The 13,466-nt window shown below is 48.1% G+C and overlaps 2 protein-coding genes across 5 annotated transcripts; one reads left to right on the top strand and one right to left on the bottom strand.

Annotated features, from left to right (window-relative positions):
- Window positions 1–536: 536 nt before the first annotated feature.
- prpf4 (PRP4 pre-mRNA processing factor 4 homolog (yeast)) lies at window positions 537–11,655 on the bottom strand. Of its 3 annotated transcripts, none has more exons than XM_061215779.1 (14): window positions 11,548–11,655; window positions 9,423–9,621; window positions 8,210–8,396; window positions 7,787–7,874; window positions 7,130–7,209; window positions 6,379–6,472; window positions 6,201–6,295; window positions 4,634–4,692; window positions 4,284–4,407; window positions 3,822–3,911; window positions 3,481–3,603; window positions 1,980–2,087; window positions 1,679–1,797; window positions 537–1,419 (listed from the first exon to the last, which is right to left on the bottom strand). In XM_061215779.1, the coding sequence occupies exons 2-14, from the start codon at window positions 9,583–9,585 to the stop codon at window positions 1,226–1,228; spliced, it is 1,524 nt and encodes a 507-aa protein (XP_061071763.1). In that variant the 5' UTR covers window positions 9,586–9,621; window positions 11,548–11,655; the 3' UTR covers window positions 537–1,225. The 3 variants fall into 3 exon arrangements, with proteins under 3 accessions (XP_061071763.1, XP_061071762.1, XP_061071764.1); XM_061215778.1 differs by lacking the exon at window positions 11,548–11,655 and adding an exon at window positions 10,691–10,842; XM_061215780.1 differs by lacking the exon at window positions 11,548–11,655 and adding an exon at window positions 10,451–10,583.
- Window positions 10,802–13,021, top strand: cdc26 (cell division cycle 26 homolog). 2 transcript variants are annotated; one of them, XM_061215781.1, is made up of 3 exons: window positions 10,802–11,008; window positions 11,569–11,695; window positions 12,500–13,021. In XM_061215781.1, exons 2-3 carry the CDS (start codon window positions 11,615–11,617, stop codon window positions 12,683–12,685), a joined length of 267 nt encoding a protein of 88 aa, XP_061071765.1. In that variant the 5' UTR covers window positions 10,802–11,008; window positions 11,569–11,614; the 3' UTR covers window positions 12,686–13,021. The 2 variants fall into 2 exon arrangements, with proteins under 2 accessions (XP_061071765.1, XP_061071766.1); XM_061215782.1 differs by lacking the exon at window positions 10,802–11,008 and adding an exon at window positions 11,076–11,477.
- Window positions 13,022–13,466: the final 445 nt, after the last annotated feature.

The following is a 13,466-nucleotide window of genomic DNA, read 5'->3' as shown; positions in this document are numbered from 1 at the left end:
GTTACTTCAAAATAAAAAGTACAGCCCTGGAATTATACTTACTTGTCTCATTGATAAGTAAATTACCTGGGCCTTTGTAATCTTTTTTTTTTTTTTAAGTAACAGAATAATCCAAAAAGGTTCCCAAACTTTTGCACAGGGCCCTTTTCCTTTAAAAAAATCAAAAAATCAAAAATCAACATTAAAAGATGAAAATAAAAAGAAATCTTTCTTTAAAATTTGCAGAAAGTTCTCCTGTTTAACCATTTAGAATTCAGGTTTGCTCTCGTACAGATTCATTGTAACAGACCAGTGCCCACATTTTCACACCCCACTGTAAAACCATATATACTGTATGTTACTGTATTTGAGGACTATTGGCTTTTTCTGGCATTAATGGGTTTAATTCCATTACATCCGACCTGTAACATCACGTGCATATTCTGGAATTATTGAGTGACAGAAAAAGTTACTGCTTCCTACATTAATGATTACAGTAGATAATGTATGTTGTACCTCAAAAGAACAGAATGAATAATAATTCAAGTAACCACGTCTTATTTTTCATGGTTTTTTATTACATGAAAATACAGTATCTGTGTGGACACTAGAATAAAAAATTACTTGAGTAACAAAAACTGGCTAAATGGCTAATAAGACGGAGGCCTTTTCCATCCAATCGGACTGCAGGAAACAACATTAAACAAACTCGTAAAAAAAAAAATTAAAAAGAAATTGGTTGAATAGAACTTAATAAATTCTCGTGCAGCCATGGTAGTATCTTTCACACAGACACAGGTGTGTTTGCACTGGGAGAAGCGCCTTCTCAGAACCTGACCTATACCTGTGCTCGCTCACCTGTATGAAGGCAGTCCCTGTTACTAAGCGGTGCGCTGCTGAAAGTTAGATCTGAGATCTGAGGTTATGTTAAACATCAGATAAGATCTCTTAAAGGCTCAGTGCGCATTTTTATTCAATTCAAATGATTCATCTATACGATTTGAAACCAATTCAAAATCCCACTAAGCAGTGATACTAATACAATAATCAAAGCAGCCTAAGGTTGCCATAGCGACACTTGTTCAGTACACAGGTCTTGATTTGGAGATGGTGGGCATACCACCCAATCACAGCGATGGGGAGGGTGGTGTATCAGCCAATCGCAACGGTGGAGAGAACGAGGATGGCAGCCAATCGACAGCAGTACATCCGCCAGTCACAGGGGTGGGGAGGGTGGGGTGTGTGGTCACTCGGAGACCCAGAGCTTGAAGGTGCGGTCGTAGGAGCAGGTGGCGATGAGCTGTCCGTCAGCCGACACGTCCAAGCCCATCACCTTCCCCTCGTGCCCTGCCAGCGTCTTCAGCGGGGACCAGCCGGGGTGCGTCCACACCTTGGCCGTGTTATCGTACGCCCCCGTGAGCAGGTAGTGCCCGTCGGTGGCTGAGAGAGAAAGAGAGTAAATACATGAGAGCGGAGGGATAGTGTGACAGAGAGCAATGGAGAGAGGTAGTGATAGAGGGAGAGCTGGAATATACACAATATTTAATAATATCGTTGCCATAACCTTCTTTTCAAAATGGATTTAAATATGGCATGTATTTAATGTATTTTTCCCCTGACAAAGCCATTGTGCTTCACTAAAGCTAGTTGCTGAGTCTATGTGGCCAACAGCAGCGCTCTCCACTCTGGCACCACTCACGTTGGAACTTCACAGAGGACAGGAGGTTCTGGTGAGCCGGGATGGTGTAGATGCACCTCCTCTGACGGAGGTCCCACACCTTGCAGGTGTTATCTCCACTTCCTGTGGCCACATGAAAGCTGCAGGGGAGAGAGGAGGAAATTGAGAGAGAGGGAGGGAGAGGGAGAGGATGTGGGGGGCATATTATGCTTTAATATGGGGATGTTCTTTACTACAATGTTATAATACCTGGTTTAATATGGGGGTTATTAATATGATAATATGGGGTTTAATATGAGCGTGTAATAAGCTGCTCTCTTACCCGTTGGGGGAGAAGTCGATGGCGTAGATCTCCTTCAGGTGGCCCTCCAGGAACATGACACAGCGACCTGTCCTCAGATCCCAGATCCGGCCGAAAGCATCCAGACCCCTGCAGGACCGGGCAGGGAGGGGGGCGGTGAGAGCGTCCCGTTTAGGGAGGGGCGTAATTCAAAAAGAGGCCAGTCCCCCCAACGACCAAGTGGGTGGAGCCACTGCATGTTATCAGTGACTCCGGTTCATGCGAGTGACTGGACAGCATGCAACAGCTCCTCCCACAAGGCGTGAGATCACAAATAGGTGATTAGAATGTTCTGAAGTGAACATTCTAATGCTGATGTCACAATCACTACTAGAGTTCTCAGTAAGAGCAGTCGTCTGGCAGTCGGAGGGTTGCCGGTTCGATCCCCCGCCCGGGCTGTGTCGAAGTGTCCCTGAGCAAGACACCTAACCCCCAAATGCTCCTGACGAGCTGGTCAGGGCCTTGCATGGCAGCCAATTGCTGTTGGTGTGTGAGTGTGTGTATGAATGGGTGAATGGAGAAGCATCAATTGTACAGCGCTTTGGATAAAGGCGCTATATAAATGCGTGCCATTTACCATTTAAACAAAAAACCTGCTCTTCTAAGGGCTAATGAAGCTGATTGCATCAGAGAGGGTCACAGGGTCACTTCTGAGACTGCCCAGCATTGTACACTCTTCACCACATTACACCTCCATACCCTGTGAAGGGCCCTAGCGCTCTGCGACGGCCATCCCGCCCGCTACTGTGCTCGACACAAAGGCCTCTCAGTCAGACCCTCTGAAGCCCAGCCCTTGATGTCAGGCTGCCCAAATTTCCAGAGATTAACGGATTCCCGCCTGACCACCCAATTACAGCTCAGCCGGCTCGGTGTCCCCCTGTGGCATTAGCATAATTATGACCGTTTAATTGCGCTGGAAGAACGGGCTCCTTGTAACGAGGCCCCGCCCACCTCGGCCTGTCTGAACCGAAGCCCCAGCGGAGCCCTGGCCCCGAACGGCAAAACCCCACGCGCTTCATTACCTCTCCTCCGATCACCATGGCGACCCCCCCACCTCAGCCAATGGGAGAGGTCACAGACCACAGGCTTCTGGCTGCTTCATTCCACATTTTCACATGATTGTTATCCCGGATAAACAGGAAATCACAGAGTGATTTGATTAAAGCGGGAGAGGTCACGCGGAAAGTTCCAGATTCTTCTGAAGGTCTCAGGGACTCTTCTTGATCACAAAAAAATGACAGATGAGGTTTAATCCTTTGGTGGTTAAATCACCGTGGTTTTCTACATTGAACTCAATGAGCCGTAAAACTCTTTGTCATTAACTAGACTTCACCACCTGGCCCCTCCTACCCTCTCCAGTTCCTATGTACACTCTATGGCCGCGGGACTATGTTACCCAGGATGCTATGCTCCACTGCCCGAGCATCATACACCATGGGGCCCCACAGGGGGAGGGGTGGGGGGGGGCGGCAAGCTTACGTACCCGGTCCCTGCCAGGGAGCCGTCGGGGTGGAAGTGCAGGTCGTGCACCCCCTTGCTGTGGCCCTCCTGGTGCAGGATCTCCTCCTGAGCCTCCAGGTCCCACAGTCTCCACGAGTGATCGTAGCTGGGGACAGAGGGGGAGAGCGGGGTTAGACACAGCCCTCAGAGGGGGCAGACAGAGCGGGGGCAGAGTATACAGTGGTGTGGTGGAGGTGGAACTGAGGGAATGAGGGAGAAGGAGGGATGAAGGGAGAGTGTGGCAAAGAATAAATGACAGTGAGTGAGGCAAGACAGGAAGGGTCTTAAAGGGATTAAGCATTGTGGGAAGAGTGGCTCACTCACCAGGTGGTGCCCAGGAAGCGTCCGGAAGGGTGCCAGGCTACACGCGCCACCCGCATGGCGTGCCCCTCGATATCCGCCACCGGCTCGTCACTGCAGATAGGGGGCAGCACAGAGCACAACTCACAAACACACACTTCAGCCAGAGACGGAGAACCTACGGCTGCTATTTACCTCCATGCTTCATCCTCATTTCGGTCATCGTTAAACGACAGTTTATACAGGTTATATATCTGAACTATCCCTCTGAGGCTCTTTGGGGTAATAGTTCACTTAAAGGGGCAGTTCACACTCTGGTGTGTTAAAGGGATAGACTTTTGGTCATTTTCGCAGAAGCACACGCTCACACACTCACACTCACACTCACACTCACACTCACACTCACACTCACACTCACACTCACACTCACACTCACACACACACACACACACACACACACACACACTCACACACACACACACACACCTGTCCAGACTCCAGAGCTTGACGGACCCGTCACCAGCGCAGGAGGCCATGTTGACATCGGCCGTGTCCAGAGACAGGGTGGCCTGGGGGTGGAACGTGATGGCCCCCACGTTGGTGTTGTGTCCTGAGGGAGGTCATGTGATCAGTCAGACGGGTACACTTCAAACTCTCCTTATCATCAAATGAATCATGGCTTATTGTAGTTCATTATGAAAAATAATAATAGTAATGTACTCTTTGGATAATATGACAAGGTTTATGACAAGAGTGCTTTTACCAAACAAACACTATTCAAACCTGGGCACAAGGAATGTAAGTTAATGCAGATGAAAGATCATATATTTATTTACCCCTTAGAGTGCGGACAAGGCTACAGTCAGGGACCGCCCAGAGCTTACAGAGACCACTCCTGAGAGAGAGGGAGAGGGAGATGGAACGAGAGAGAGTTCATCATGTGACATCAAAAGGAAGCCAATTATCTTTTCCCCCCATTAATACATGTAACACATGACAATTAATTACATGAGAATTACTGTGATGCTGTTCTGAACGTTTTCTATTACTTCTCAAAAAATGTCAAGGTTCAACGAGTACAACTTTTTATCTGAAAGAAAACCTTTGTCTTCTGAGCCAAGGACATGCTCCGGTCACATGGTATAAAGTAACTGCCAGCATTGCTCTGCCCCCTTCTGCTCGAGTAAACACTGACAGCAGGAATACTCCAAGCAGGGGTGGGCTAAACATGGGCTAAACATGACATCTGGGTATTTCCAGTCCTTCCACCGTGACAATATTTGACTGTATTTGTTTAACAATGATAAAACATCGCTTGTGACATTTAACATGGAATAGAAGAGATGCAGACCTCAAACGTGACGTAAAACATCAGCAAACGTGTTCCTCGATCCGCATCAGGTCACTACCACGTGAGACTACGGCATTGACACGTTTAGCCAAAGCACTCTTCACATGGGAAGCAAACCATAGATAGGTCGAACGACAGTTATTAAGTAACGAAGAACAGCACAAACTAAACAAACCCCATATGTTGATAGCGTGTTGGGTGAGGCACGTGTGTCGCGTAACACTGGTGAATCAGTACATGTGAAAAAAAAGATAGCAGCAGATAACTGTCTAGAACACGTCAGGATGGGCACAAAACCATGTGAGGACAATGTTGAGGACTTCTTGAATGTTTTTTTTTTTTCATTTGTTCTTGACCTGTATTGCTGTATGTCCAGCTGTGATGGTTACGTCAGCATTACGATGATGAAGACCATTGTAATCACGCATTTGTGGTCTCACACCTTTGAAGGGTTAAACATTAAACTGGTACACTGAGTGTAGATGCTATACATCACCCAACCCAAATTCCTTTACACCATACCCAATTATCAGACTCTTACCGAGAGCGACTTTTAATGACGGGCAGGATAAGCTCAGGAGCTTAGAGCACTAGTCTGGCAGTCGGAGGGTTACCGGTTCGATCCCGCACCCTGGGTGTGTCGAACTGTCCCTGAGCATGACACCTAACCCGACAATCTGATTGGTGCCTTGCACGGCAGCCAATCACGTTTGGTGTGTGAGTGTGTGTGAATGGGTGAATGAGAGGCATTCATTGTAAAGTGCTATAAATGCAGTCCATAGACAATGTTATGACAGAACTCAGGTTTGAGCAGACAGACTCGTTTGCGCTAGCTGAAACTGAGCGTGTCGGTGATTTGCACTTTGTTGTACGTCGCTCTGGATAAGAGCGTCTGCTAAATGCCACGTGACGTGACGTGACGTGACGTGACGTGACGTGACGTGACGTGACGTGACGTGACGTGACGTGACGTGACGTGACGTGACGTGACGTGACGTGACGTGACGTGACGTGATGGTGCGTTTCGGGGCAGGGGGGGGGGGGGTGCTCACCAGGATGCGGTCACCAGCAGTTTGGAGTTGGGGCTGAACTGGCAGGAGGAGATGGGTCTCTCGTCCCCGATCTGACTGCAGAAGTTATTCAGCCCCTGCGGAGACACAGAGACACTTCAGGGGCCGCCCCTCTGCGACAGCAGAGGAACCCCAGGGGGTTGTGGGACACGTCACTCACCCTCAGCGTCTTGTGGAGCTCCTGCTGACGCACGGTCCGGGAAGATTCCGGAATCTCCTTCTGAGCTCGAGCGGCATCCAGCCTCTTCACAGCCCTGTAGACCGCGACCGCACACACGCACACACGCGCACACACACACACACACACACACACACACACACATACACACATACACACACACACACATATACACACACACACAAACACACACAAACACACACAAACACACACACACACACACACACACACACACACACAAACACACACACACACACACACAACACCCTGTGAGTCACACACGCATGGGCCAAACACACTAAATGTAGGCAGCCATCTTTAATTCAACTGTAATGCCGCAGTCTAAATTCAGTGGGGCAGGTGTTGTGAGGGGTGGGCAGGGGCTATTTCTAGGACATCCACAGACCAGTAACTGAAATCCCCTGTGTACATGGCACAGACTGCAACAGCTCGTCTTTCACCACAGAAAGCAGGTTAATGAAGCAGGTTAATGAATTACACAAACTGAATCATTTCAGAAGGAGGGTCCTAACATCCAGGATCCCAGCCCACATTCAGTGTGCCTAGCAGGCTGCCATCAGCTTTCAGAACTCATAGACAGTCCTGTACAGTCCCTCAGCTGTGTTACATGGGGGCTAGCCTGGGCACCAATCATGTGCCTGCATGTGCCTGGGCACCAATCATGTGCCTGAGCACAGGGCCACAGCAGCCATCCAGGGGACTGCACCTTTACCTGGGCAGGGAGTAGCGAGCCAACCACAGACGAGCTTCCTTTAAAGTGGTGGCGCCCTCATGGTACCAGGTCTGCTGGCACTGCAGGACAGAGAGAGGAAGAGGACTAAGTGGTTCTGAGGAAGAGTACAGTAGCTCTGCTAACAACCTACAGAAAGATCCTCGATGGTTTTCCACGCTCCCTTCACCTGGGAGTCAGCTGTAAAGACAGCCTGGTCAATCATGAGCACAAATGATTTTATTTATTAAAAAGAATTACTTTTTCAATTAATTAACCTGGGAAAAAAGAACACCATGGCTGGATTTGGATTTGTGGGCCAGATGATGATCCACAACCTACAGGTAATTCTGCTAAAAACGTTTGCCTGAACAAAAATACGGTCACAGGGTTTGCAGATTTACACTTCTCATGCAAATTTCAAGATATTTTCAAGGCTAACAAGAAATTAAATCCAGAAAAAAAAAAAAAAATAGCAGAAAACCCTGCAGTAGTTTTTGGTGTACGATACATACAGTAGCTAAAGAAAACACATTTTGTATCAACCCAGAGAAAGTTGAAAAAACATGCTTATAAACCAAAAATGGTTTTACTGCCCTGCATATTCTTCCATTGCAAATCAAGGCACAGACACAGAGAAGGCCTGATGGAGGGGCGTACCTCTTCTTGAGAGCGTTTCCCTCTCTCGTCCTCCTTTTTGGACTTCTTGAGGGCGTCTGGCCCCACCACAGACAAGATGTTCCTCAACCTGGTGCAAGAAGAGAGGGAGGGAGAAAAAGATGAGAAAGAGGAGGAGACCATGACCCAGAGAGAACCAAGACATTCACACCGATGATGCGCAGACACAAGGCCCGACTGCAGGCCCCAGCACATCCCAAACACAGCAGACACCAAACGGACGGGAAGACGCTTCCACATGGACCCTAACATGGAAGGAGCTCTCGGGTGCGAGTGTTAGTCGCTGAATTCCTTCAGCAAATCAAACAAGTTTGCTCTCCACAATAGTGCGCAACGATTGGTTAAAATCTGAAGACCTCATCTGCCCCATGACCAGTAAAAACAGCAGGCATTGGCCTTCCTCACCTCTCGCGCCTCTCGGCAGGCCCCTCCCCGAAGAGTGTGATTGGCTCGCCCAGAGCCCGCAGACAGGCCTTCACCTCGGCGTCGTCCGTGGAGACGGTGATCTGCCGCGCCCGCTTTCTGCGCTCAAACTCGGCCAGCACCTCCGCCTGCCGTTCGCTAACGCGCTCCTCCATCTCCATGCATTCGCCTGAGGAGAAGGGCCTTTTAGTCAGGGGGGGGAAGGGCCTTTTAGTCAGGGGGGGAAGGGGCTTTTAGTCAGGGGGGGAAGGGGCTTTTAGTCAGGAAGGAAAAGGGCCTTTTAGTCAGGAAGGAAAAGGGCCTTTTAGTCAGGAAGGAAAAGGGCCTTTTAGTCAGGGGGGGGAAGGGGCTTTTAGTCAGGGGGGGAAGGGGCTTTTAGTCAGGGGGGAAGGGATTTTAGTCAGGAAGGAAAAGGGCCCTTTAGTCAGGAGGGAGAAGGGCCTTTTAGTCAGGGGGGAGAAGGGCCTTTTAGTCAGGGGGGAGAAGGGCCTTTTAGTCAGGGGGGAGAAGGGCCTTTTAGTCAGGGGGGAGAAGGGCCTTTTAGTCAGGGGGGAGAAGGGCCTTTTAGTCAGGGGGGAGAAGGGCCTTTTAGTCAGGGGGAGAAGGGCCTTTTAGTCAGGGGGAGAAGGGCCTTTTAGTCAGGAGGGGAAGGGGCTTTTAGTCAGGAGGGGAAGGGGCTTTTAGTCAGGAGGGGAAGGGGCTTTTAGTCAGGAGGGGAAGGGCCTTTTAGTCAGGAGGGAGAAGAGGCTTTTAGTCAGGAGGGAGAAGGGCCTTTTAGTCAGGGGGGAGAAGGGCCTTTTAGTCAGGGGGGAGAAGGGCCTTTTAGTCAGGGGGGGGAAGGGGCTTTTAGTCAGGAGGGAGAAGAGGCTTTTAGTCAGGAGGGAGAAGGCCTTTTAGTCAGGAGGGAGAAGGGCCTTTTAGTCAGGAGGGAGAAGGGTCTTTTAGTCAGGGGGGAGAAGGGTCTTTTAGTCAGGGGGGGAGGGGGCTTTTAGTCAGGAAGGAGAAGGGCCTTTTAGTCAGGAGGGGAAGGGCCTTTTAGTCAGGAGGGGAAGGGTCTTTTAGTCAGGAAGGAGAAGGGCCTTTTAGTCAGGGGGGAAGGGGCTTTTAGTCAGGGGAGTGGTGTCCAGGGGAGGGGCAGTGCCTCCGGCAGTGTTTGGTGTTGCCCAGCTGGGGCAGCAGGATTGGGGATACTGACCGCTGGAGATGTTGATGTTGCCGGCCTCGATCCCGGCCTTCACCGCCTCTTTGCTGGAGCTCGCCGAGCCCTCCCGGGCCAGCCGCTCCCGCTCCTTCTCCTCCAGGCTGCCATAGAAGATCCGGCTCCTCTTCGGCACGGGGATGTCCTCATCGTCCGACATCTCGCTGCTGCTCTTCGCCCCGGGTCACAACCTGAACTGTTAAATCACACAGAACTAAATCACCGTCAAGCTGACACATCTGTGGCACGTCCTGCAGTTTAGATCAAACAGAGGCCATGCTGCTGCTGAGTTTGGGAATCCCACAAGCTGGGAGGAGAAAGGGTTTCGTTCAGCACGCCATTACCACCTCCATGTTAAACAGCACATCCCCTGGCCACATGGGGGCCGACACTCTGCTTGCCCTAGCTGTAGAAGTGGTGGGCTTCAATATGGCCACTCTAAACACAGCACTGCACAGGGGAAGTGTGATTCATTACAACATCCACCAATGTGTAACACTCAACTGGATGACTGACACCAATTATCTGTGCCAGACCACTCATAAGCTGAGGTGGTTGGGATGAATTTTAACCAGAAAAAAGATGGTTAGATGGTTACTTTGCTAAGCTACCTAGTAATCTTGCAAACACCCTGCTGTGTGGTCTCTAATCAGCTCAGTGAATCAGAATATTGATGTTAAGGTCTCATCTGCAAGACTGCACCTCCTACAGTAAAGCATCCCCCAAAACAATCCTGGGGCAAGGGAAGTTCTACTGGGTTCATATGGAAAACTGCTTTCTATTGACACAAAACCACTTTGAACAAAGCAGACACCAGCAGTTCTCCCAGTAGATGTCTGAACGAAGTACAAACCAGCAGCTGGCTCTGTGAGCTAACACAGAAAAGGGGGTTTCTGGGTGGCATGGCCACTGACAAATAACAAACCCAAGCTCTGTCACCAATTTACAGGTAAGTTGGCTAACTTACAGAACTCTGTCACCCCCGTTTACATTAACTTGGCTCTCTAAGTCAAAGGAACACTAACCGTTAGCGCAAATGTAGCTAGTTGCTGTATTCCCAATTCAAAACACAGGTACCGGTGCTACTGGTTAGCTCGATAGCTAGCTCTCTTCATTCATTGGTATTTTGAAAGCAACAAAACAAAAATCCAACCAACCGCTCAAGTGTGCTCGTCAACGTATAACATTTATATGACTACAACAAATATAAAAATACACGTTTTACTCTACATTCAATCGGCTAATTTAACTAGCTTCGTACGTACCACGACAAGGCTTCAGACCACGAAACAACCGCGTTTCCGACGATTATGTTTAACTGGACAGTATCTGCGAGAGCGCCACCTGGAGCCCCGGAGAATAGTTAAAAGTCTCCCTCTCACTTGCTCACCACTGTCATTGACGCATAAAACAGTTTGATTGCATGCAGCTCATACATACTTGGTTCACAGGAAAATAAGACTTGCTAAAAGGCGAGTGGTTTCAATTGCCGCGTGTATCGTGATTCGTCTAGAAAGACTACAACTCCCAGAAACCAATGGGTTATGGCATGGCGGTTTCCTGACCACGGTGTACAAACCTTGGTGAGTACAGGCAGCCAACAACTCACTAAGTTTATTGTTTGAGTTTTATTGGCAGGTTGATTTAGTGTGTCGATATTATGTACAAAGCATGTAAACGTATTGTCGCGTTGCATGTTAAGAAGCGAAGATTTTGGGAAGGCATTTCTTTGGAAGCTAGGCTAGCCGGCTAGCTAACGACATTATTATTACCACTGAACTTGCACTGTTTTGAATACGCAGGGCCTGCTCATATGCAGCCAGCATTTGGAGTTAAACTAGGTTGCTGGTTATATAGTTCTCTAATTAACTGCTATATATTTTACTTGACTTTACCATTGAAGGAAATACGCTGATTTTATATCAGCAGTGCCAGCAATTAGTTGGGTCTGGTTAGTCCAGTGACTTGCAGGTTATCTGCTACAGCTAGCGTTAGCCCGTTAGGTTGTCAACCGAGGCTAACGAGGTAGAACTACTGCACATTAGTCCACAGGTAGCTGCTGTTTCTCTAGTTCTTTCTCTAGTTCAAGGTGTATAATTTTGGTGCGACGTCGTGTAGCTACCTGTGCTCTTTTGCTGTTCAGGTGGAGTGAGGACCGCGCCTGTGTGCTGCTGCAGTGCGGTGTGAGGATGCTGCGCCGCAAGCCGACCCGTCTGGAACTGAATCTGGATGACACTGAGGAGTTTGACAGTGTGAAAAAGGAGCTGGAGGTAAGAAATTACACCATCCAGGGTCATCGTGCAATCTACCTAATTCTGAGGCCCATATCACTTCGTTAGGCGGCCGACGCCTGATTCGAATTTTATATATATATATATATATATATATATATATAATTTTATATAGCATATTATTCTTTTTTTTTATTTTGCATATTGTTTTCATATAGTGGCGAGATGAATCTTGAGAACTCTATACAGCTTTGCTTGTGAGTTTGGCTGGTTGAAAGGTTTAGATGACAATGATACTCTTGTTTTAAGTTGTTATTGGCTGACGCCAGGTGTAACTCGGATATAATATCCTGCACCCCCAATACAAACTACCATTGATGGCGGATCTCCTGTCTCTTGATTTAAATGACAATGCCCCATACATACATACATACTTTTGGGAGAAGGAGTTACATAGGTTGCTTGGATACAGGGCTTGAGTATTTGTGTATGAGAAAGTCATCAATGTTGTTCTCGGCACATTATGATCGAGGTATTGCTTAAAAGATGTTTTTAAAAAATAAAAAGGGCGGCCTGTAGCGTAGTGATTAAGGTAAATGACTGGGACACGTAAGGTTGGTGGTTCTAATCCCGGTGTAGCCACAATAAGATCCGCACAGCCGTTGGGTCCTTGAGGAAGGCCCTTAACCCTGCATTGCTCCAGGGGAGGATTGTCTCCTGCTTAGTCTAATTAACTGTACGTCACTCTGGATAAGAGCGTCTGCCAAATGCCAATAATGTAATGTAATGTAATGCAATGATGTAAAAAAATAAATAAAAAACTAAAGTATTATTTTCTTACAGAGCCGGAAGAAACAGAGAGACGAGGTGGATGTTGTGGGCGTCGCTACGTCTGGTGAAATGGGCGGGGCAACAGGTGGCAGCAACGAAGGAAAGACCCGCGAGCAAATGATCAACGAGCGCATTGGCTACAAGCCCCACCCCAAACCCAACACCTTGCCTTCCCTCTTTGGAAACCTGCAGTTTTAGGCCCCTCAGATGTCCTTCTGAAAGGCTAGATGGATCACCTGGACTGAACCCTTGCCCAAATGGGCGAAAGGTGTTCAAAGTTTGCACATATTACTTATTTTTACTTTTTTAATGCTTCCTCGGTTTTTCTGAGGGCCTCAGGGGTCATGTAGAGTTCTGAGTCAGTCTTGATGTTCCAAACCTTTGCAGAACATACTGAACATGCTCCCATACCTCTGTTTGTATTGTCCTGTTTCCATGTCAAAATAGTCTTAACAGGCTGACGACTAAAATGGAATAAGTGAATGTCAGAATTTTTTTTTCCTTTTTAAATGTACAAATAAAAACCAATGTGTACCTCTGGTCTTTGATTGTATTTTTTTTTATTTTGGTGTTGCCATGTAGAACACTTCTACTTGGTTATTTTGCTCTAGGTTACATAAATTGTACACTTACAGCAAAGGGGAGAACAATGATTAAACAGTACAGTATGCTAGTCTGAAAGCACAAATAACACCATAACACTGAATTACAGCAGGGGATGTAGTCTAGCTATAAGGAAACTGGAGGGAACCATGGGAACCAGTGGTCATGGGATCATAGCCATGGGTGGTGTGCACTCGTGGTAGAACTAGGTCACGTGACTCATACCATGGCCCCTGCCAGCCCAGCAGTCTCGTGGTTCACTAAAGCTTCTGAACTATTAAGTGCTTGAGCAGGGGTGTCAAACTCCATTGTTTGCTGATATTTGTGGTTTCCTTTCAATCAACAGCCAATTGAGAACAAGGTGTGTGGCCTCTTT

This window comes from Conger conger, chromosome 12 (assembly GCF_963514075.1).
Source record: "Conger conger chromosome 12, fConCon1.1, whole genome shotgun sequence".
NCBI classification, from domain to species: Eukaryota; Metazoa; Chordata; class Actinopteri; order Anguilliformes; family Congridae; genus Conger; species Conger conger.
This window is presented reverse-complemented; position numbering and strand designations above follow the sequence as displayed.

Bases quoted from the DNA above. Each gene is read 5' to 3' on its own strand.
- prpf4 (XM_061215779.1), bottom strand. From the start codon at position 9,585: ATGTCGGACGATGAGGACATCCCCGTGCCGAAGAGGAGCCGGATCTTC. The intron at 7,210-7,786 runs GTACGCCCCTCC...TCTGTCCTGCAG, and splicing joins GGAAACGCTCTCAAGAAGAG to TGCCAGCAGACCTGGTACCA. The intron at 1,420-1,678 runs GTGAGTGGTGCC...TTTCTCTCTCAG, and splicing joins GTCCTCTGTGAAGTTCCAAC to CCACCGACGGGCACTACCTG.
- cdc26 (XM_061215781.1), top strand. From the start codon at position 11,615: ATGCTGCGCCGCAAGCCGACCCGTCTGGAACTGAATCTGGATGACACT. The intron at 11,696-12,499 runs GTAAGAAATTAC...ATTTTCTTACAG, and splicing joins GTGTGAAAAAGGAGCTGGAG to AGCCGGAAGAAACAGAGAGA.